The 23,632-nt window shown below is 39.7% G+C and overlaps 1 protein-coding gene across 3 annotated transcripts; it reads right to left on the bottom strand.

Annotated features, from left to right (window-relative positions):
- Positions 1-278: 278 nt before the first annotated feature.
- dennd2c (DENN/MADD domain containing 2C) lies at positions 279-22,571 on the bottom strand. Of its 3 annotated transcripts, none has more exons than XM_067591508.1 (19): positions 22,236-22,569; positions 17,621-18,740; positions 15,223-15,347; positions 13,952-14,034; positions 13,608-13,766; positions 12,484-12,562; positions 12,177-12,221; positions 9,474-9,661; positions 9,033-9,142; positions 8,279-8,348; positions 7,532-7,609; positions 6,986-7,126; positions 6,341-6,489; positions 4,564-4,741; positions 4,279-4,320; positions 3,358-3,466; positions 2,759-3,001; positions 1,846-1,932; positions 279-1,765 (listed from the first exon to the last, which is right to left on the bottom strand). In XM_067591508.1, the coding sequence occupies exons 2-19, from the start codon at positions 18,511-18,513 to the stop codon at positions 1,734-1,736; spliced, it is 2,811 nt and encodes a 936-aa protein (XP_067447609.1). In that variant the 5' UTR covers positions 18,514-18,740; positions 22,236-22,569; the 3' UTR covers positions 279-1,733. The 3 variants fall into 3 exon arrangements, with proteins under 3 accessions (XP_067447609.1, XP_067447610.1, XP_067447611.1); XM_067591509.1 differs by having other exon boundaries at positions 9,474-9,658; XM_067591510.1 differs by lacking the exons at positions 279-1,765; positions 1,846-1,932; positions 2,759-3,001 and having other exon boundaries at positions 3,259-3,466; positions 22,236-22,571.
- Positions 22,572-23,632: the final 1,061 nt, after the last annotated feature.

Here is a 23,632-nt window from a genome sequence, read left to right as displayed (position 1 = left end):
CATTAAAGGAGGTGGGATTTGTATTCAGTGAGAGAGGCAGTTCTCCACTGAAAGGCTCAGCGCAGGGCAAAGAAGTTCAAGGGAACCTGTTCTCCCAGAATCCTTCATCCCTGCTCTCTCAGGGCGTGTCTTTCAAAGTTAAGTACATTCAACACACAGATCCACCGAGGATTGAATTCTCTGTATAGATTAATGAGTGAGGTGAAAGGTCAGAGGAAAATGCTGAGGAGGTATTTTAAATAATGTGCTGGAAAATGTAAATGAGTTAAATTGTAGTGCAGTGAACATCAGAAGCTTTTGACCGGGATTTTTTTTTTTTTTTTTTTAAAGTAGAATGAATGACGTCTAAAACTGGAAGATGATGGGAAGCCAGTCTCATACAAAGATGAACATTTACTTGCTTATAATAGTGAAATGTGCCTGTCCCTGACATTGTAATATTACTATAGCAAGGCAACTCATTCCATAGTAGAGACAAACTTTCACTAAGTCTGGCTTTAATCTAAACAATGACTGTATTTTTCATGTGAACATAAGAGCGGGCTCACATTGTTATGTCTTTATTGGAATTAATTGCCTTTTACTTTAAAATAATTTGGATCCAGGTTTCTATCTCTATAAAAAGACTAAAAATACAGCTTGACAATAAGATACAGAGTAGGTACTATAATTCCCATCCAGGTGTCAGTGAGCCTTAATGGATTTTCAATACACAAAAAATGACTCCAATTATCCCTGGTCCAGACCCTTTTAGACACATATTGTGAAACCATGGAAACAATGAAGTGTATAATAGTTACTCAGATATACTCTCGATTTAAAGCAGATGGTAAGTGATTTTATTACCGCAGGGTTGCATCCCAGTTTTCAGGGAATAATAAATAGGATACACAAACATTATATATTGTCCTTGGGAGCCCATTTATTTAAAAAGTATGTTGGACAAGCCATGCTTTAATACAAAAATATTCCAAATACTGTACACTGGTTCTCAACATTGTGCAAAATGTAAAACAAAATATTTACAACTCCAGTTAACAGGGAGAAAGTAAGAAGACTCCTCAAAATGTGTCGATCTGCATTTTGATTGAGGTTTAACCTGGAGTCTCAACACTGAAATGTTCTGATCAGAGTTAATAAAACCTCCACTTAATCTAGGTAAACACAAACAAACAGGAGTAAACATGTTTTTTTTTTTACACTTTGTGCTAAAAGGAATGTAACAGGAATAATAGAATTTTACATTAAAATGTATAAAAGCATGCATCAGGTTGGAACCATACACATTATTTTCACTTGGAAATCACTTAAGATTGAAATGTAACATTAAAGTTGCATTTATTGTAAAAATGGACATATTGTGCAGAAGAAGAGCCAAATTCCAACTAAACGTTTCCATTCAAAAACAAAATGGTCACAAGCACACATGTTCAGGCTGAAAACTGAGGTTAATTAGCTGGAATGATTTTTTGTAGTTTCACAGACATTAAACAACGCTAGTAAAGAAATGTATAGTGTTTCCAGTTTTAATCCATTGAGAAATTCACTGCTCTCAGACATGCATACACAACTATAAAGATGAAACTGGTACTCTGATATCCAAACTCTTAACCATCCGATTCACACCAACACACAAGACTCTCTCATCCTCATTCGCTTCCTCAGACAGTCCAGCAGCAAGTTTTTCATCACAAAGTCTCTTAATTTAAAAGCCAGGATGTTGGTCTCATATTTTATTTCATTTGTAGAAGCTTCATTTTGTGTCCTAGAGAAAAAAAAAGAAGAAAACAATTAGCTGTTGAGAATGAACCTTTTTAAACGTTTTAATGATAGAGCAACACTTACCCAGTCCTTTAAGAAACTTGTTCACTCCACTCGGCTCCGGCTCAGGATAGGAACCCAGATAGTCGGTCACTCTGACTTCAAAGAGACCTGGACAATGTTCAAAATGTTCAGCTGCTGATAGCTCACTTAAATAAATTACCATCATATGCAGCATAATTTGCTGCTCTGCTGTCCATGTTTGCATGCTCTCACTCTTAACTCTTTCTCAAATGACCGGCTTTCAGGTCAGTGCATGTCGTGACTTATTTAACTTTAATCATATTAAACTCTGGTTTAATATGATTAAATTAAACTTCCATTTATCCATTTAACAGATTATTATGTGGAAACATCTGACTTCTATACTCCAACTTTAATGTGAAACCTTGTTAGGATGATACTTTAATGTGTTCTTCACAAAGATCAATAGATGAATTAACACTACTCTTCTAACTTCCTGTGCTGAGTGGTTGCAAATCAAGATGGACAGCAGCTAATTTAATTTTTTATTATAATATTGGAAAAAACTGAGCATTTACTTTAGTATTTAGTTGTATGCATGAGCTCTGTTTTGCACAGCATTGCGGGAACATTACAAGTTAGGGACAGCTTATGGAAATGAAATCTAATATCAAGGTTCCACAGATGTTGTTGTTGTCATGTTAAAAATTTAATGACTATTTTTTTATTCTTCCTATTTCTATTATGAAAGTAGTTCCACTGTGCACTGAGTCGTGTATTTCCAGCTAACATCAGTGTCTCACTCAACTTTTGTTTTGACTTTTCAGAACTCATCAGTGCATGTATTGGAAACTAGAAAATATTTCCCATTAAACTTAGCTGTTTCACAAAGTCATGTTAGAAAAATGTAGATTTTTAAAAAGCAATCTATCCCTGTGACTGACGGCAGAGCCGCTGCTGCATCAATAGTTACCTCTCCCTCCTCCCTTTCGCAGCTCTTTATCCTGAATGAAGCCGGCGAACATCTGAGTGTCCATGAAGAGCTGCAGGAACTGGCGGACTCCTCGGGAGGGGTGAGATTTGCGGAAGCTGTCGCGCTGAAGCTCCCTGCTTCCGTTGGAGGACTCGACCATGTGCAGAGGATAGTGGCCCACCAGCTCCACGAAGAACCGCACGAAGGCCTCCGACAACAGAGAGCTCAGGTCAGCCGGCTGGTCTGGATGAGGAAGAAAGGAAGGAAAACAAAAGGATTCATAACAGATATTCCCCCAAAATGGATGAATCCTACTGTGGTTTCACGATAAGATAATCAGGTGTATTAGTTTCATCAAGTATTACTACAAACATGCTACAAATTCTGACATGTTGTAGGTTTATGCTTTATGTGCAGGCATGCTGTGTAATTCATTTAACAGCCTCTGACATAGATTTAGTGCACTGGACATTAAGATCTGATGCTGCTGTGATGAAAAACATCACAAGACATGAGAAGAAGGAACTTTAATACGGTGATGTTGCAACTCTAAGACTGACACAGCATCTTTTTGTTTGCCCCATGTCTGTTTTACCGACCTCCAGATCTGTCTCCATCCTCCTGTCTCAGGATATCTTCCCTCTCCTCCAAGATCTGCTGCAGTGCTGCTTGCAGTTTACTGGGCAGGATGCAGTCTTCATCGCCCAGCTGCCACACATGACAGGAATAGTCAACATCAGTTACATGATGTGTTTTATGAACATACGTGTCTTTTTTTTGCTGTTAGTGGGACTTCAACATAACAGAAACTGTCTGTACTTCTGACTGTAAGTTTTCCAGTGTTTTCATTGTGTTTAAGAGTTATTTTTGGTGCTGTGATACACAAAGATGGGTTTCACTAATTTGGACATAAACATATTTCAAATCCACTGTGTTGGAGTGAAGATCAAAAAGAATATAACATGTGTAGCTGTCTAAATAGTCCTGTCACAGACCTGCACTGTTTACGGACCACAGTGCCGGTAAATTCTATTTATTCGTTTGGTCAAACATTCTTTTGCCTTTTATTCAAACTTTTCAAACAATGACACGTTACATGCTGAGAAGGGAAGTCATTTGTAATTTGCTGTTTGGCCCATTAGCTTATAGTTAATTCAGGCATAGTCTCATTCTCTATTATGATCTCAAGCTGACTAAATGAAATGTCAACCACAACCCTGTCAAAATAATACAGACTTAAACAAACACAATAAAACAAAATTGAATAAACTGAGTGATTACTGCTGATTACTTGCTATAAAGCAGCCTTCGTGTTTGTGTCATAACATCATCAGCAGGGTTTCTGCTCTGTGCTTACATCCTACGTAGTTTTATCTCTGCAGCGTGTGTGTGTGTTGGGTCATTTTCTCTCTGTCACTCTAAAAGTATTCTGCGTGTAAAAGGGACAAGTGTAGGCAAAGCCACCTTCTCCGCTGGAACCACACCTATCATTCCCATTACACGTTGCTTTGTGTACACACCTGAACGACAAACTTGTCAGCGCACAGATTCACTATGAGCACCTGGAAGATAATGAGAAGAAAAGAATGACCGTTACTGACTGCGCGGGTTCACTGTTTCGCAACAAGAGTTAGAAAAAGGTGAGCTGAGCCTGATTTACAGCCTCTTCTACACCTACTGGTTCTGGATTCATTTATATAATACACAGAGTGGTTTTAGTGCCTGCTATCAAAACACAGACACACTATTTAAACTCCAAGTTTTACATTTATATTTAAAGGAAATTGAACAGGATTCCGACCGACCTCCTCGATGGGCAGCTCCAGCAGCTGTGGCAGGCAGGGTGCCAGCACCCCGATGAGGAACGGGGTGGGGGAGCAGCTGATGTCCAGCATGCTGGCCGGCAACACAGGCACGAAGGTGTGTTGCCAGGTGAACGGGTACAGCAGCGCCAGCACTGCATGGCTACAGCGAGACAGCACACTGCAGTGAGGGGAGAGAGAGAGAGAGGATGAACACAAAAACACTATTCAGGTCTCACACAGATCATATGACACAAAGATATCAATCATAGAGCGGTCACACTGTTGTACTTCTTTTCTACCACGTTTTCACAGCGACTGTAAGAACTGTTCCTGCGAACAGTATTTGTGTATCAAATAACTCTCCTACAATCTAAGCTCACACTATATCAGTGTAATATTCACTACAGTCTGGTTGATGTCACGTACAGTCAGATGCATACATGGTGTGAATCACCTCCTCCACTTCCTTTTGACTCCTGGAGCCAATTGTTTTCTCATCTCATCTTGCCACTCCCCATTATCTCATAGATAAAAAAAAGTGTCCAGTCATTCATCCTTCTTCTCAGGGGTTATGTCCTCTGAGTTTCAAACTGTTATTATTATACTCCTCTGAAAGAGCCAATCCTAAATTCAGCCAGTTTTAATAACTTGAGACCTATTCCTCATCTACATTTCCTCCCCAAAATCATTTCATATCTTAATAATCACATTTCTAATAAGCCGTTTACACTTTTCAGCGCAGTAACGGCCTCACTACGCTGCCACAGATCATAATACTTCACTTCATCAACTTGAAAATTAAGTAGGTGTCCATCACCTAACACTCATGTACCTTATCTAACAAACAGGTTACATTTCATGTGTAATAATAGCAGTTCAGTCCATATTGTACATCAGCATATTTACTGTATGGGCTTATTTAGTGCACACACAGAGTGATATTGATTCATTTAAAGCAAATGAAACTTCAAATCTATGTGTTTGTCTATTAAATATTCAGTGAAGTTAAGAGGAAAAAAAACATCTAAAAAAGGTATTAATCATTCATTAAGAGTTCAGCACTAACAAACTCTGAAGCTAATCCGCTTTAACAGGACTATGTGGGTGTGCTGCTTTAAAACGATTTGATCGACAGCGACTGAACAACCCACCAACTGTCATCACATTCTCATTGAAATATTTCTGAACTCTGATTGGTGCAAGGCCGCACGTGACATCACTGTTTTCCAACTCTCTCTCTCTTCAAACCAGTGAGAAGAGCGCAGAGGAAAACACAAACACAGAAATCTGTCATGTGAAATAACCAAAACTTTGGCAGGAGATCGTGTGTTCATGTAGGGTCACATTACTCACAGTAAGAAGCTGATTGAGAAAGTAACTTTTCAAGGTACTGTTTTTGTATTTACTGTTACTCTAAAATGTAATAAAAGATTATTGTTTAACTGGAAAACAACTGCTAAATAATGACCAGAGATCTTCATGTTTAGGAGCTTGGATTGTGTCAAGACCTGCTGTTGTGTTTGCCTGTAAAACCCAGTGAGATGCAGTTAGTGATACTGGTCTGTACAAATAAACCTGACATGACTTGACTTGCCATGGGGGACTCCACCGCTTAGTGTTTAGTGAACTAGCACATTGAGGCCAAACTACACACAGATAGATGATACTGGCCCTGGGTCTGTGTGATGTAATCAAGCATTGAATCACTGTATCACCCTTATGGTGAAGCGGGCCTGGAGTGTTTTGTATGTCGCCACAGCAGGGATCTGCACTGTACCTCAGTTTGTCAGCGATGAAGATGACCCTCCTCTCCAGCAGGAGGGAGGCGAAAACCTGCAGGAGTTTCCCGACGCTGAGGCACTGCAGCAGACTGTCAAAGTCCACGTGCTCTAATCTGGAGTCCACCGGCCGACACAGAGTCAGTACCTAGCAACGCAACGAGAGCAGGGCAGTACTGTGTAAATACAGTGCTATGACTTTATGTTGTTCACCAGCAAAAACAGACTCCCCACGCCAAATGTTTGTTGGATGAATGATTGAATTATTTAAGTGACCCCTCAGACACCTTCGAGTCAATGCTGCTGAAGTGAAAGATGGAGTTTCCAATCTCAGAATTGGGAACATAAGCTGCAATCTTACGAGCTTGTTAACTGCTGTATCAGAACAAAGTAATAATTTTGATTCCCATTCCATTTTTTTTTTATTTCAATTTTAAGGGCTCATTACTTCACTATTTCTGCAAACACAAAATAATGTAGCTGTTATAATGTAGCTGTCCCAGCATGAACCCTTCAAAGCAGAAACAGCTTTCCCTGTTGTTTACACAGATAACCTCCCATGAGTCACTCTGAGTCTGCAGAAGGGAGTGGTAAAAAGGGACAAAACTACTAATTAACATTTACTCTTTTGGTTTCAGGGTTACCTCATTCCCAGCGCCAGGGAGGAAACTCTTGACGGTAACTGTGCGTCCAGGAGCAGGGAACGGGGCCTCCATCACGCTACGCATAAAAGGGTAAACTAGCGCTGGGGAAATCTCCCTACGTCTCTCCACCTCCTCCAAAATCTGGGAAGACAGAGCCAGACAAATGACTGTGACTCCTGAAGGAACTAGTGTTGATTAAAGTCTGAACAATAGAACAAAGGCAAGATATTGTTTTCCTGCTGGCCATATTCACACGTACTGTTTGTAAATTTCACTCAGCTAACTGGAAAATGGGTGGGACACAGTTAGACGCATACAATTTTCTTTTTTTTTTTTTTTAAAAACACACCCAGTGATTGCCCAGGATTATCTTCTAGCGTAGCTTCATTCCACCCTAATAAATACACACAAGGAGTTTCAAGGAAGCAGCTTTCACACACTTCAAGAGGATTAGCAATGAACTTTAGCAAATATCCATCCAGCAGCTGCTTTATCTTGCTCAAAAGGCTGAAACAAGTGATCAGATGTAATGTATGGTTGCTTTACCTTCGCAAACAGGTTGAAACAACCCAGTTTGCTGACGATACAGTGGACCTCTGGAAGCCTCTTCCCTTTTCCGTTGGGCTTTAAAGACAAATATAGATTCATGCGTCATAAAGAAGGTAAAAACAGAGATATCTATGACTAAAAAAACCCCACATAAATATAAACATTTAGCAAAACACAGAGAAACAAAACACGATCTATGCAGAAGAAAAAGATCAGGAGCTTGTATCATAAAGCAGATTTACGTTTTACTATGAGTTTAATTAATTTTCAATGACAACGTTGTAAATTTGAAGAAAAAAAAACTAATCAACAGTCTAAAGTCTAAACTCCAACACAACACGTGATATAAAACTCATGTTAGCTTTGGCCAAGCTGCATCTACACTCAACATAGAATAAACACAACAAAACATAGTTACAGGCTGCTTAACAAGACAGTACATTCAAAATAAACACACACAAACAAAACAGAAAAGGCAGATATACCACATGATTTCAAGCGAAAAAAGTCTTTCTTAAAAAGGATCTAAAAGCAGCTCTCCGTGTGAGGCAAACGAGAGGGAAAAATGATGAAATTCTTGTTGCTCTCTGTCATTGATTCAGAGGTGGTTTATGGTCTGTGATTCACATGTACTAGCCCTCAGAGATGTTGAGTAAGCACATGGCCGGCTGCCATCTCATCACAGACACACAAACACATGAGTGCTCCAGTCAATGATTCAGATGCAAACACATCCACACTCACCAGGATCTTACGACAGTAACAGAACCAGCGGCTGCCGTCTTCTCCGGTCAGGACGAAGGAGAAGGTCTCACTGCGAACACATCAACATCCAGGAGATGACATTCAAAGATTAAAATCCACTATTTTTTACGATTTCATTTGAGCTGGCTTTTTACTGCCTAGAAACATGTGACCAGAATTTTAGAACGTCGATCATTCTTTGTGTAAAAAAAGATTGATCGCGTCTAGAGATACAAAGGAAAATAGGAAAATGGGTTGTTTTCTGATTACTACTAAAAGTGGATGTTTCAAAGTCAGGAAGTGTAAGTTGAGATCAGAACCCACATTATAACAATGAGCCAATATCCAGTAGAGAAAAACAAATGCCCAATGGCCCTTAGCACTCGTAGATTTAATTAGATCAGATGGAACTTTTAATTACCACTGTGGGGAGTTTGAGTTGTTGCAAAAGCAATTTATGGGTTACAGCTGACAGCTGAGGATATATAAATAGGCAAAGAGGAAATAGGGGTATTAAACATAATACACAGCATGGGAAAGAAAAGGTTCGACAACATTTATCAAAATACACACATGAAAGGTGTAATAGAGGATGCTGACACAGAGAAAAATCAATGGAAACTGAAACAAAGAATACACAGAATGTAGTATCATGTTACCATTATGCTACGGTCATAGCCTCTGCCTTTGGGATGCAGTTACTTCTGTATCCATATAGCATGCTGTTAATATATTACTGTGGTATATGACCTACCTTGGCATGTGTGAAGAGGGCTTCCAGTCCTGTGAGTCAGGGAAGCAGAACTTGGGAATGACCTTCAGCTGATCCTCGGCCTCTCTGGAGAGCCGAGACGACTTCTCAAACTGAAACAGAGGAACTCCAGTTAAGCACAGCAGTGGTTCTCTAAATGGGATCCTTGAAGCCGTTCCAGGTGGGCTCAGGTGAAATCAGAGATTATTTAACTGCATTACAATGTAATTCAATCAAAATGATCTTCATGGAGTATAAGAAAATAAGAATGAGTCATGCAAGGTTTTATAGTCTTGAGTGTTTTTCCACAAGCATTTAAACCACTTGTCCTAAATCAGGTATTTGAGACAAAAACAACTAATGTAAATGTCCAAATTTGAGCATTTTAAACATGACAGAAATTGAAAGAGAAAGGCTGGGATACTTTTAAGGGTCCCTTCTAACCATTTTGGGGAACTGTTGAGTGATTTCAGGGGAGTAGCTGTTTCCTGGGGAGCCTTTTCTCAGCGACACCACCACGAAGATCTGGAAAAGCTGCTGCTGTTGCAGCTGGATAAGGTCTCTCTCCAAGGTGCGGTAGCCTGGCCGACGCTTCAGTGTAGACTGGATATAAACTGATCTCTTGGAGCCTGCTGGACACCACACAATGAGACAATATGATAATGCTTGTCCTGGGAAATATCCCTTCCAGCACAGAGGAGCAATATGAGGCTTTTTAAAATATCAGTATGAGAAGTGAAGTTAACGTTGATTCTCTTTAGGTTGAAGAGACCTGCAACATTTTGGGAAAATTAGCGTTTTTCCTTTTTGTTGATGGATGAGAAGATTGGTGCTACCATTATATGTTTCTTTAGTATGATGCAACAGATTTGTACAAGCCATACAAAAATAGAAATGTAAAAACAAGAAGTTGTGGTTTTACGGGGAGTTGCGTGCTTGGACTACTTCTGGCTGGGTGAGTTTGTCAGGCAACCATCGAAGACTCCAAAGAGTCTCTGTGCCTGGCCTATAACACTACAGCTTGTCATTTTTACATTTCTGTTTTTGTACCGATTAAAACAAATACACTACAACACTATATATGTTAATAACATTTTATGGTGATGATTGGTGGATTTTTAGCCATGCTAGCGGCCTGGTTCTATGGATGGCAACGTTTGTGTCAGTTCATCAGTCCACCACTTCAGTCCAGACTGAAATCTCACACACTATTGATAGGATTGCCATGAAATTTTGTACAGACCTTCATGGTCCCCAGAAGATGAATCCTATTGGCTTTGGTGTTCCCATGACTTTTCATCTAGCATGATCATCAGGTTGATTTGTCTAATGCTTTGGTTTGTGACCAAATACCTGCAAAACTAATGACATTCCCATCATCCTCAGCTATACTTTGTGTTAAGTGCTAATTAGCAAATGCTAGCATGCTAACATGCTAACACTAAGATGGTGCATGTGGTAACATTATACCTGCTAAACATCAGCATGTTAGCATTTGGCTCCACAGAGCCGCTAGCATGGCTGTAGACTCTCAGTCTTGGATGGAGTCAGACATTAGCATCAATCTACTCTGTAGCTCTTGGCAAGAAAATGAATAAGTGTATTACCCCAAATTTTGAACTGTTTCTTTAGAAGGCTCACACACTGAAGGAGGGAAACCAGGGTCTAAACATTGGGCATAAATAATCAGTAGTCCACGTCTCACAGTAGAGTCTCTCAAAATTCAAACCACATTTCCTATAAGCGTGATTGAAAGCTTTGACTTTGAAAAGCCAGTGGAAACAAACACACCTCCTAGCAACATCAGCAATATCCTCTTAAAGTGCTGTAGAGCAAAACAGATTCCTCACCAAATCTGACCTTGCTCTTTCCATTACTGATTAATCTTTCAACTATTTTTCAATAAAACAAATAACCGTTTAGTCTTTAAAACATTAGAAAATTGTCCCTGATAATTTCCCAAAACCGAGGTGACGTCTTTCAATTTGTTGTTTTGTCCAACCAACACTCGTTTGTTCAATATTGTTAAAGTAACCAGCAGTATAACTGGCACGCAGCAGCTTTGTTTAGCAGATACCTATGACAGACAAGTTTTACGGAAGGCACGGTCAATATTTTGTTTTGGTTGTTTGTTGTAACTGTTATGATTAATGTCCCATGTCCTCTTGTATGTTGTGTTTGTGTTTTTGCCCTCTACTGCAAATCTAATTTCCCCACAAAGGACAATAAAGATCTGAACTGTAACCCAAATTTACAATGACACAAAACAGACAAAAGATTCTACTATAAAAACACCAAATGTGGAAAATCCCCTCCCACTTGAACCTTCCTCTACCTGCCTAACTGCATCCTGGATGGGTGGAGCAGCAGTATCTATATAAGCAACTGGCTCACCTGTAGCAAAAAACAATAACAAAGGAACAAAGAAGCTGATGATTGTGGAGCTGACATATGGATGCCTCACCCCTTCAATAGTTTGATCTGTGTATATGACATGTAAGTTTATTTTGTCTGGTGGTTTAAAATGCGTAGATGGCAGCTTTAGTAGCTTATGATTTATTTGCTGTAATGACTAATTTCCAGTCGCAGTTAAGTTATTGCTTCATTCTTATATTTAGATAACAGTTGTGTTTGAAGTTAAACTATCCTTGTTGGATTACACAATTTATTGGAATTTGAATTATGATCTCTAGATTAATATGTTATCCTTTTCTTCTGTCGTCAGATAAACCAGTTTAACTATCCCTTATTAAAAGAATGGACTGGAACCCCTCGGTCTTTGCTCACCTGTCCCAACAGACAAGCCACTGAGTTGGTTGATATTCCTGGAGCCAGACTATCCTCAGGACATATCAGCATTCATTCAAGCTAAATATTCTTCAGTAAGCATTTGGTATTTTTCTTGATAAATGACAATGACAACAATTAATCACATTGATTTGATTGACAAATCAACTTATTGTTTCAGCACGAGTGCATAAATGCTATGAGTTTTTCTTTTTTTAAGTCCTATGTTTGTATTTGCCAATAATGAATGATTCATCCAGGATTTCTTACTCCATATAAGAGTGTGTACTTTTAAACTTTAAACTGAAAATCAGACTTAACTTTTGAGACTTAACAGACAGATTAACTCGATGGTGATACCTTTGGTGTTGTCCTCAGGGTCGCTCTCTGTCCCGCTGGTCTCCTCTGTTGATGTGAATTAGAGGAGGGAGAGATTAGTGAGAGGCAGAGGAATGGAAAAGACTTAAGAAGCCATAATCAGATGCAGACAGTCGGCCTTTGTTTCATAATCAGTGGCTTCGTCTGCTGCAGCTGGCCTTGTGTGTGCCATCAAAAGCTGGGTATTTCCACCAAGAGGCTCAACTTAATCTTATTGAAGTGTTGATGTGTGTGACATTTGGGCATCTGCGAGTGTGTGTGTATGTGTGTGTGTGTGTGTGTGTGTCACCTCGCACTGAGACTCCCTGGTTCTTCACTCTCTTCCTCCCTCGCTTGTCGTCAAAGATCGTCTCAATCTTGTTGACGTACTGCGTTGTAGAACACACGCGGGTACTTGTCAGCCCCATAATTTTACAGCCATTACAGAATGATGATAACAGGGAATCATGATATAACAGCCTCTAAGTACATAATAGATTTTTTGCATTTTTTTACGCTTACATTCCTGAATTCTTCTGTTAATGCCCTGAGGGTACATTGTTGAGTGTTTCACAGGGGAGTCAAGTCAACTAGGGCCTGCATTCATACACAGGCTCATAGAGTTGGGCTCAACATGGAAACAGACACATACAGGAAGCTGAAACTTATCTTTAACAGGACACACAGAGCACTGCCAGGAAAACTTGTATGACAGTGTATGTAAAGAAACTAAACTTCCTCATCTACCATAATGTTACTGTTATAAAACGGAAAAATCCATATAGTAACAAGGTGTTATTATGTCTGTACCCATTTTCATTGATTTAACGTCTTTGTAAAAGATCTGAAAGAGTTTAAAGAGGACTAGTTAACTAAATGTTAAGTATTACCATTTAAAATATAATTTTTTTTAAATGAACATCATGGAAAAGACACAGATCAGCAAAGACATGCTCATCTTGTTAAAATACCATCCAAAAATAAACCTGATTAGTATTCTCTTCCTCAAACCTGCTGGCAGGCACAGAGCAAGGGTCATGTGGGTTTGGCAGCTATAATCCTTCTCTAGTCATCATCCTTACAGATGAATGTCGATACGTCTGTTTTGTTACTGTACCTTGTTGTTAAAGTTGCTCCCTGTCTGCACTCCTTTCACTGCCATGGGTCGTACTTTTTGAATTTGTGCGTCCCGTCTGTATTCTCATATAGGCATTCATACGATTTCTGTTGCTCTACCCCTATCTCTTTCTCTCACTGCCCTCTCCTTCCTGCTCGACAAGTCACTGCCCTCATTTTTTACTTCCGACATGACACGTGATTCATTATTCAACAGAGTACATGCCGCTGTTGTTGTTCTTCCATATGGCAACAAAAACAAATCTCTGTTGTCTCTAGATATAACGGTTTGTGAAAACTAACGACGAGATCGTTTACCTGAGGCGTCCTCAGTGTTTTTTGAGTGCTGGTGCGCCGGGGCGTAGCTGGTTTGGGAGTATCTGTGGGGGTTAAGGATTTGGATGCTGTTAATGCTTGGACCCCCTTCTTCTCCGGTTTGCCAGCGTACCCCTGTAGAGTTTGGGGTTTAGGAGGGAGCTGGAAGACAAGAAATGTGGAGTTATTACTTGGTTTTATATAATTACATGGTATTAAACTAAAGTACTTCCTGCTTCCTTCCTTTCAGTCTCAGGTTAGACAGGGAACATGTGATATATTCACACAGCACTAATGAAAATACTTCTGTAGCCAGAAAAGGAGACAAATTTAATTTCTTCCATTACCTTTGGGACGTGAGGCCTTGCAATAGGGAGACACATAGGAGATAGTTTGACATCCTCATAGGGGTTATCTCTGGTCACTTCACCTGAGGGAAGACAGAGCGATGGGACTGATTAGACTGACAAATTACACCAAACCTAATGTTAGATATCAAGCATTCCAACAAGATACTTAAGATAAAAACTATTGAGTGAAGTGTCTGCTGTGCATATAAAATTTCCATCACAAAACTGGAGCACTTCCATGATATCATTTTAATATGTTATTCCTTCCTGCTTTTTATGGAGGGGGGGTCAACAGTCTGGTTTTCCTTGCAGGTGGGTTTTTAATGTGAAGAAAGCATCTCAAAACTATTATGTAATGAATGAAACGTTGCGAATTGCATAATATGATCAGTCATTTTCATGGTCAGATTAATAGATTGGATACAGATTTGATGTGTCTAATTTCTACCACTGGAGTTTACTTTGCTGCAAAGCTTGATGCAGAGGCAAAAGTTAAATAACTGTCACTGAAAGACTAAAATTTTAGAAATCCTTTGGAATTCATGTTGGCAAGTTTGTTCCTGCAATCCTGCGTTCATTTTTGGAGACACTCTTTTTGGAATAAGGGGGGCATTTTTTCAGTTGTTACAAAATATGTTACAAGGAAAATTAGATGGATAGTTAAGAGTTAGATATTACCTTTATCCAGTCAAGCATGGCTATTATTTGGTACATCTGAATAGAAGTAGCTTTCTAAGGCTAAATCCAAATGCACACTTACTGCAATATACTGGGCATAATGTTGATACCAATCGTGCTATGAATAGTATCATTTAAGCAATTTTTATCCAGAACAGATGTGACTGAAACACATGCGCCTCTTGGATAATCCTGATTCTCTGACTTTACAGGTAATCCAGTTTACTGTCTTTCCCTACTTGGAAACACCTCTCAAAATGATTAGGTTACTAAATATTTCAGAAATTGTAGAATTGGCAGGAAGCAGGAACTGCTCATGAGTAGTTCAATGGTCCTTGTAAAGCATCACTCTTGAACAGGCTCTGCTATAGCAAAATAATAAACTGTAAATGGGTCATTTTAAGAGGCTTAAGTGTACATTCTACCAATAACAGACACCCACTGGTCTTCATGACTTCCTGCCTTTGTTTGTTTTTGACAAGACACTTGTTAAGTTAAGAGGTTTAGAAAAATGTGACAGCCAGACATGCGGCGTAATGATCAAAAGCTTTGGAAGTTCATCCACAATCAACTCTTAAAGCTTGACTTACAGACAATATCCTCATAAATATTGTCATCAGAGTAGGCATGGTAAAGGCCTGAGTGCCGGGCCTCTCCTCCAAGCGTGTCTTGCTTCATCGTCAGACGTGCCGCATCCTCGTACTCAAAGGACTTCCTGCAGCAGGGTGGGAAGGGAAGGCAGTGAGAAAGACTGCTGTCCTAAAGATAGCTGCCATACTATTGTTCACTCTATTGTCTTATGTTCAGCAAGAGTCCCACCACAATATTCCTTATGTTGATATCAGTAACAGCAAGAGAGCATGTGATAAGCTGTCATGAAAGGAAATGAATGAGCATATGGTATGAAAGTTGTTCAAAAAAAAAAAAAAACAACGAAAAAACTAGGTGAAACAGTGTGACAGGATTTAGACAAAGACAGCAGCTGGCAATGTGTCAATATCAGCTGTCAGAGTCAAAATTAGGTCACTGAGCCACTTTCTTCCTCTGAAAATGTCGAAAAGGAAGATGCAGTTTCATTTAGTTACAGATCATTTTCTATTGTCTAGTTACTAGTTTACATTTCTCTGAACTGTTAGTAGTTAAGTTCTGATATGGTTTTCACATGTGCTTGATTTTAGTTGCTTTTGTAATGCACATGGTACTCCAGCATGAAGACAGTCAATCTGGCTCAATGCTGAAACAGAAACTGTTACATGATTCATGTGTTATATATTTCATATATTATTTCAATTGGATCAAAAATGAATGACAGTTAGTGGCGTCCTCTGAGGCTGGTGAACAAGGAGTCCTCTCCAACTATGCTGACTGTGTGCAGATATGACAGGAAGACTGTAGCTGAGAGTTTTTTGTATCGGGGCTGCAGCTAACGATCAATCGATAATGAAAATAATCTGCTGATTATTGTCTCAGATAAATTCTTAATTGTTTAGCCCATACATTGTAAAAAAGAAAAATGCCCTTTACAATTTTCCAGAGCACAAAGTGACCTCTTCAAATTGCTTGTTTTATCTGACCAAAAGTCCAAAACCCAAATATATTTCATTAACTATCATATTCGACATAAAAGTAGCTAATCCTCACATTTAAAAACCTGAAACTAGCAAATGATTGAAAAATGGTTGCAGATTAAGTTTCTTTCAATCAACTAATCCCTGCAGCTCCAATTAGTATAAACTGAAAAAAAAAAAGTTTACATTGCCAACTTAAAAAGTTTAAAAGTTCTACAGTTTTCATTTGTTTATCAGACTATTATTAAGGTATTTTTGGGTCATTGTATGCCTTTATTAGACAGCAACAGTAGAGAAATTAAAGGAAACGTGGGGAGAGAAAAATGGGAAACAACATAAGCGTCCCTGTCCAGACGTGAACCAGGGACATTGTGCATCAAGGTTGAAGGTGCTCCTGTTTCTACAGTATATTGAAGAGCAAAGTTAATACAATATAACTTAAAGCAAGTAACTTTATCTAAAAAACAACCACTGTGGCCACAAGTGGCAACAACAAGATAATGGCACATTGAATTTCCCCTTCATTTCTAAGAATTCTCCTTTGAAGTCATCATCATTTCACAATATAGTCATCATCATCACAAGATACTGGTCACACCAGCCCAAGTGCGGCTGTTGCTGCAAAACCCTTCACTGAGTGTATTGAAATGAGCAAGGGTGCATTTTATTGTTTGTGTTATTTCGCTTTTCAAAAGTTTCATAGATGTGCTTTAAAAATAGCCTTACAGATCTTTGAACTGCGTTTAATAGACTCATATTTACAGCACTATGAGCATTTGTGTTGGACTTTTCAGTACTTGCAAACTCAGCCTCGGAAAAGCAGAAATTAATGTGTTTGTGTTTCTACTTTAATATTATTAGGAACTGTGAATATCTTAGCATATTATTATATTCTGTCACATACATATACAACACCTAGACATGAGCGTTAAAAAGAACTGAACTATTAGAGGTCACATTACCTACTGTAGTAAGCCTAAGTTGAATGTGTACACAGGTTACACAGTTATGTTTTGCTTTATTTTAAGTGAATGAGTGTGTGAGTGTGAGACTGCGTATGCGTGTCTGGAGATGATGACCCCGGACCCGTTGCTGCTGAAGATCTAGGCCACGTCCAGACAATAGAGAACAATGCTGCCAGATATCATGTGACATCACAACTGGACCCCAGCCAGCAATTGGACCCTGCCCAAAGCTGTCCTAAAAACACTCACTGCTGCTGATATTCAGTAAACACCACAAAGTATTTTAACCAGAGTCAAAAGCAGGGAACAATTTCAATGTGTATTTTTTTTTAGATGACTTTCTCTACTCTATACTCTTAATTTTTAAAATCCAACCCCTTGAATAAAATTTTAGAGGTCATCAAAAAGGTGTACTTTCAACCCTACCTGTCTCTGTTTGTAATGCATGAACTCACCTGTTCTTTTTATGTCTTGAAAGCCCCTCTGTCTTTGAAACCGGACATGGAGGAGGTGGGAAACTAGGTGGGTGGGCCACCCTCCTACTCCTCACAGTGGAGAGGTTGTTATGAGGGGATCTGCTGTCCCATCGCGCTGTGTGCCCCATGTTGTTGTTATTGGCTCCCCGATACTGGAATGTGCGCTGAGGTTTGGGAGGAGCCTGAGCGTCACCTGAGGACTCTCTGCCTTTCTCCCAGAGGAGTCTGTCCCCCTCGAGCTTCCGCCAGAAACCCCGAGATGTGTAAAAGTTCCCGGCAGGCATGTTGTCTTCTTGATCGTCAGTTGATAGAGGTAGAGGTTTAGAAATGACTTCAACATCCAAGATGCAATCCATTTTTTGGTCGCCATTGACGGCTAAGATTTGTTTACTTGTCGAGTTAGCAGTGTTAGCCTCCACTTTGGGAGATGCAAATATCTGTGCTGCAGGTGGTTTATTTCCTGGGGTTGTGGTTGAAAATTCTGTGGAACATTTCTGCAAGGGTTCTGACTTTCTACCGACCACACGATGTCCTGCTTGTTCTGGGGTTTCCCGAAAATCTAAACTCTTAGTTTTTGTAAGGCTGGCTTTGCCGTGAAGCCCCCCTCTCTCGTTGGAACATCCGTTGCCCAGGATATCCCCAGAAAGAGTTCGGGATACACTCGGAGGGTGTGCTCTCACCCCAGCATCCTGGCTGCTTCCCTGCTGACTGCGACCTTCCCACTGGGAGATCTTCTCCCTGATGTTAATGCCCTGCTCGTGAGAAGGGGGCCTCCCTGGCTGGCGGCCCTGCCACGCCACGGTGGCCCCTTTCTGCAAGCGATCCACCTCACCACCCCCTCGCCTGCCCTGCTCCAGCCTCAGAGCCAGCATGTTGAGAGGGGGCAAGAGTCAGCTCACCCTCAGTTCTCCATTGGTGAATGCATCAGGGACTTCCACACAAAGTAGGACAGGAGAAAACACCTAATTTGTAATCAGTTAATCCAGAAACCAGTAAAACAAACCACAAGATTTATGTTTGGAATTGTTCCTTTATGTCTTTATGCGTTTTCTTGTCCTAGCAGAGTGTAATTTCCCCCTTGTCTCCTTTTGTAAACAACCTAAAAAGAAGACAAGAAACAAAAATTACTCATCAATCACTGCGCTTAAAAACAAGCCCAGGCAGCACACTGCGGGGTCAAAGGGATACTGAGGCAACACAGGAGGACACATCTGAAGCTTTCTACAAGTCGTAGGCAGAGACCGAGAGAAGGTCAGGAAGGATAGACTCCTGCCAAGGCCGCTATCCAAAAATAAATCCAGTAAGAAATAAAGAATGACAAGGGAAGACAGTGACAGGAACAAGGTTACCGCAGCTTTCTGCTGCTGTGAGTCTGTGTTGAGCCGCCCCAGCCCACCTCTTCTAGCCCCAGGGGAATTCTGTATTCTCTGTAGCTGTCCTAAACAGCATAGCTAGCCAAACATGAAATGCCAATGATACAGCAAAGCATTAAATCTAATTTAGTGTTCTTGCAAAGCTCACTTTCAGATGACTGTGAAGAATGCACATTTTAAGTAATTTCAAAGAGCTTTAGAAGCAAGAAAACACATGAATGAGTATACATAAGGAGCCAGTGACAATTAGGTGAATGATGGAAAACATTTTAACCACACCTCTCTATGCAGTGGAGTAAAGGCTCTTCAAATGGTTGAGCTGTTTTTCAGAGGCAAGATAAAAGTCCTCCAGGACTATAGACTGATTAATTGAAGCCTTTGTGCTGGATTAGAATATGCATGTCAAAGCTATAATCCTGCTCCCTCTCATCAAATGCTATCAACACCGACAGACTCGATGTAAAGTTGTGCAGCGGCATCTGCCATGACTCATATTCCTTGAGTCGACATCAATGTAGCCACTGTACACTCTTGTTCAGCAGCTCCTGGCTTGCTGGAACCAAACCATTTGGACACGTTGCACATTAGGACCGAGGCTGAGAGAATCTGGAGAAGGGGAGACATGGTAAAATTCCACAGCACAGCTCATGATCATAACTCTATGAGCTGCATTCCTGCAGAGCTGTATAAGAAGGGGGTCGGGGAATAAAATTAACTAGAGACAGTCGGTCAGTCAGGACTGCAAGTGACGCCTTTGTTTGCTTTGACCTCAATCGCATGTATGTGCGCTCTGGAATGTTGCTCGATCATTGCCAGACCATGCAATGACAATGCGACTCTCAAACTGACCCACTTGCATTATTTGTCTGTGTGCGGTATGTTGTACAGGAAGGCATGAGTTGCGTTTCCTGAGCTGCAGGAAGAAGGATCAGCAGACTGTCCATAATTATGGAGCAGAGAGATTTGCACCCAGTTTGCAACCACTGATTTGAGCTATGTATAGATCAACTATATTCAAACCTTGTGATGGTAATCAAAAGTTCTCTTTGAAATACTGTAAATCCAGAATTATATCAGCTACTAGCTAGTTACAGTAACTGTTGCAAACACATCTAAAACAGTCAGTTCCCCCTTTCCCATAGTGTACAGTTAAAATCAAACGTTGTTATTGCCTGTGAGGCAAACTGTGAGGTGCTGTGATATCATATGACAAAGCTGGAGGGCGAATCAAAATGAACTTCACTGGTGTTTATGAGGCTGTCAACTCTGTGCAAAGGTATGTTGTTTTTTTTTTTTTTGTGAAACTCACTGACTCATCTACATAGAAACCAGACTGGGGACACATGAAGCTGAAATACCCCCGTCATCACTTGGCAGCTAAATGAAACCTAATTGCACCTTTAAAGCCACCACAAAACGCTCCCAAAGAAGTACAACGTGACTCAACATGTTGTAGGTGAGGTATTGTATGGCTGCTTTATCATCAACAGTGACAGTTAAAGGTATAATAAAAGAAATAGGTGGGTTTGCTAAATGCCAACGTGAAAGGACACACCAAGGTAAACTGCCATAAAGTGGCTGATCCATCACCAGCTACTAGAACAGCCTCTGAGCATACAGGTATACATTAGAGTCAGTGCTGGTGAACCAGTGATGGATCACTTCATGTGACAAGTTTCATCATCTGGTGTCATTTGCTGTTGTTGATTCTGGAGATCCCTGTGTTAAAAAGGGCTCATAATCTCAGATTAAGTCAGGTGTAACATCAAAAATTTACATTAATTTAATGGTAAATGTATGTAAAATAAAAAAATATCAGAAAATGAATGCAAATACATTCATTACTATGATTCTGCTATTGATTTGACCCTATTCTATGAGGTGATATGTGGAATATACATCACAGATGTTTTCTGTTGCAGTCAGTTATTCATTAACTCAAATGTTTTCCCTTCATATAGGAACGGCTGCAGATGCTTTCCATATAGTTGGTGTCGTCTCAGCAATATGGTCCAACGACCTTGACTAACTCTATGACCTGAATTAGCTGCTTTATTCCTGATATTGCTGTTTAACATGTGTCGGGGATCAATTATTTAACTGAAAAAATAAATATGGATAGAAAAAACTTTCAGTGAGAGCCCTCCTTCTGTTGTGTGAAGACAACATCCGACCACACTCACCTCAAAACCGACCATATATAAATGAAACTCGGTGACTCTTCTGAATACTTAAAACTACTGAAATGACTAAAGACTCTAGCAGGTTTAGTTTCACCTTTTAGGTTTGTCTGTTGGAAGAGCAATGTAGGAATAACGTTATGTCTTGGTTTGGTCTGAAGGTTTATATTAGGATCGGACAATATAATGGATATTATCTTGATATCGTGATATGAGACTAAACATCGTCTTAGATTTTGGATAATCATGATATGGTATAAGTGTTGTCTTCTCCTAGTTTTAAATGCTAAGTTATGTAATTTTCTTAACAGACTGTTCTAGTTGTTCTATTATTTGCCCACTTAGTCATTATATCCACATTACTGATGATAGTTGTCATTAACAACAATATTGTTGTAATATCGATATTGATTTATTTGGTCAAAAATTCTGTGATATTTGCTTTTGTCCATATCGCCCAACCCTAGTTTACATTGTACAATCATTGTACTAAAAAGTGGAGTGGGGTGTAGAAGATGTAATAATGGCCCAGGTGTTACACTGTATTTGGTGACCCATTAGACACTGTGACCTGCAGTGTTGGAAGAAGTACTCACATCCTTTAATTAAGTAAAAGTATCAACACCACAATGTAGAAATACTAGTTTTACTAGATAAATTTACTTTAAGCACTAATGTAAAAGTACTAATGCGGAAAATCTGGCCGATTTTCAGCAAAATTAGTACTTTTACTTTGGTACTTTAAGTAGAATATTCAACACAGGATTTTTACTTGTTATCAAGTATTTTTTCATTGTAGTATTGATATTTTTACCTAAGGATCTGAGTACTTCTTCCAACACTGCAGGTCACAGAATCTGACGGGTCATCAAATGCGGTTTAACACCTGTAATTAGCTAAATTGCTGAATGCAATAAAACTTTTTTCTTTTCGTTTTTTTTTTTTTAGCTAACTTGGAACAGAAACTGTCAGACAACTCGTGTAATAAGACTGAAGAGATTATAACAGAGTACAGATGCAGTTACACAACTCATGACTTACCCCTCGTAGTTTAAAATGACTCATGTTCGCTTCTCATTTCTATTCCGTTAAAATGAAAAACACAAGTAAAATCCGAGTCCACTCTCATCGTTTAGTTCAGTCTGGAGAGGTTAGCGTTAGTTAGCCGTTTGAATACATTCAGGCTAACGTTGGATTCCTCAGCAAGTTAGTAGCAACTTATTGCAAAATAGACTTTAAAAGTACTAGTGTCACCATACTTACTAACTACACACATCAACAACAACAAAGAAAGTGTTCACAGACTAGAGGAAAGTAAAGCTGAGCAGTCCTCGCCCTCCTCTTCAGGACTGTCAAGCAACCCGAAATATACACCACTTCCGGTTACAACTATCAAAACAAAATCCTTTAATGGGCCGCCATCCAAAGCTTTCGAAACTTCCGGGGTGAAAATATATTTTGTATCTGCACATTAAAAAATGGCAACCTCCGGAGGTGAAAAATGAAGCCAATGTGGAGGTGCCAAAAACTGCAGGGAGGCCACTTAAGGCTGGCTCCAACAGTGAGTCAATCCCCATAGATCCCCATGTTAAAATGCCCAACTTTACAGCAGAAATAAACATGTTTACAGTCTGGTACAAAAACCAGTTTTAGTCTCTATAGCTAATTTCCCCGTTCATGTATGTGGGTGAATATTTATATAACTGACACGTTTTATTAAGGCTTAAAGGCCTAAATTTGCATAATTAAGGGTGTGGCCGCTTTGAGTGACAGGTGGGTAGTGTCACAGGCAAGTCGCTACCACAGCGACAATGTTGGTTTGGTAGCATAACCATAGCGTAAAAGAATCTCTAAGGAGTCAGTTATTCAGTTTTTCCAGTAAGTACGTTTTGTTTTAATGGTTTCAAGTCTGTTTTTTGCTAGCAAAAATTAGCATTAGTATCAGCGTTAGCATTATCACAGTTAACCATAGACGGTAAATGCACCATGTTAACCAAGCTAGCAGCTAGCAGCTAAGTGTTAGGGTCAGCTCCACCCTCTTGTCCAAATATGGTCACTTCTGCCGCCAAAAATCCAAGATGGTGATGGTCAAAATGCAAACTTGAGGTTTCAAGATGGGAGTCCACAAACAATGAGTAACATCACGGTGGCTACGTCCATTAATTTTTACAGTCTATGATTCGCTGTATATTTGTGTTTTTTGCATTTGTATGTTTTGTTTGTCAGTGCTCTGTCCACATATGGAACCATATGAATTTTAAAGGTGGCCATGGAAACAGGATAGGCACTCACACCTCACTGAAGTTTGGGAACACCAACATTCCCATTTTAACTTATTGTAATGCACAAATTGTGTAGTGGAATAGTGATAGTGATTACTATATTCAAACAGCATCACTGTTGGATATGGTCAACAATCAGGTGGATATGTCTGTGAA

This window comes from Thunnus thynnus, chromosome 6 (assembly GCF_963924715.1).
Source record: "Thunnus thynnus chromosome 6, fThuThy2.1, whole genome shotgun sequence".
Classification (NCBI taxonomy): Eukaryota; Metazoa; Chordata; class Actinopteri; order Scombriformes; family Scombridae; genus Thunnus; species Thunnus thynnus.
The sequence above is the reverse complement of the archived record's forward strand: the minus strand, read 5'-3'. Positions and strand labels throughout refer to the sequence as shown.

Bases quoted from the DNA above. Each gene is read 5' to 3' on its own strand.
- dennd2c (XM_067591508.1), bottom strand. From the start codon at position 18,513: ATGCTGGCTCTGAGGCTGGAGCAGGGCAGGCGAGGGGGTGGTGAGGTG. The intron at 12,563-13,607 runs GTAAACGATCTC...TCTACAACGCAG, and splicing joins AAACACTGAGGACGCCTCAG to TACGTCAACAAGATTGAGAC. The intron at 3,002-3,357 runs GTCGGTAAAACA...TTCCTCATCCAG, and splicing joins GGATGGAGACAGATCTGGAG to ACCAGCCGGCTGACCTGAGC.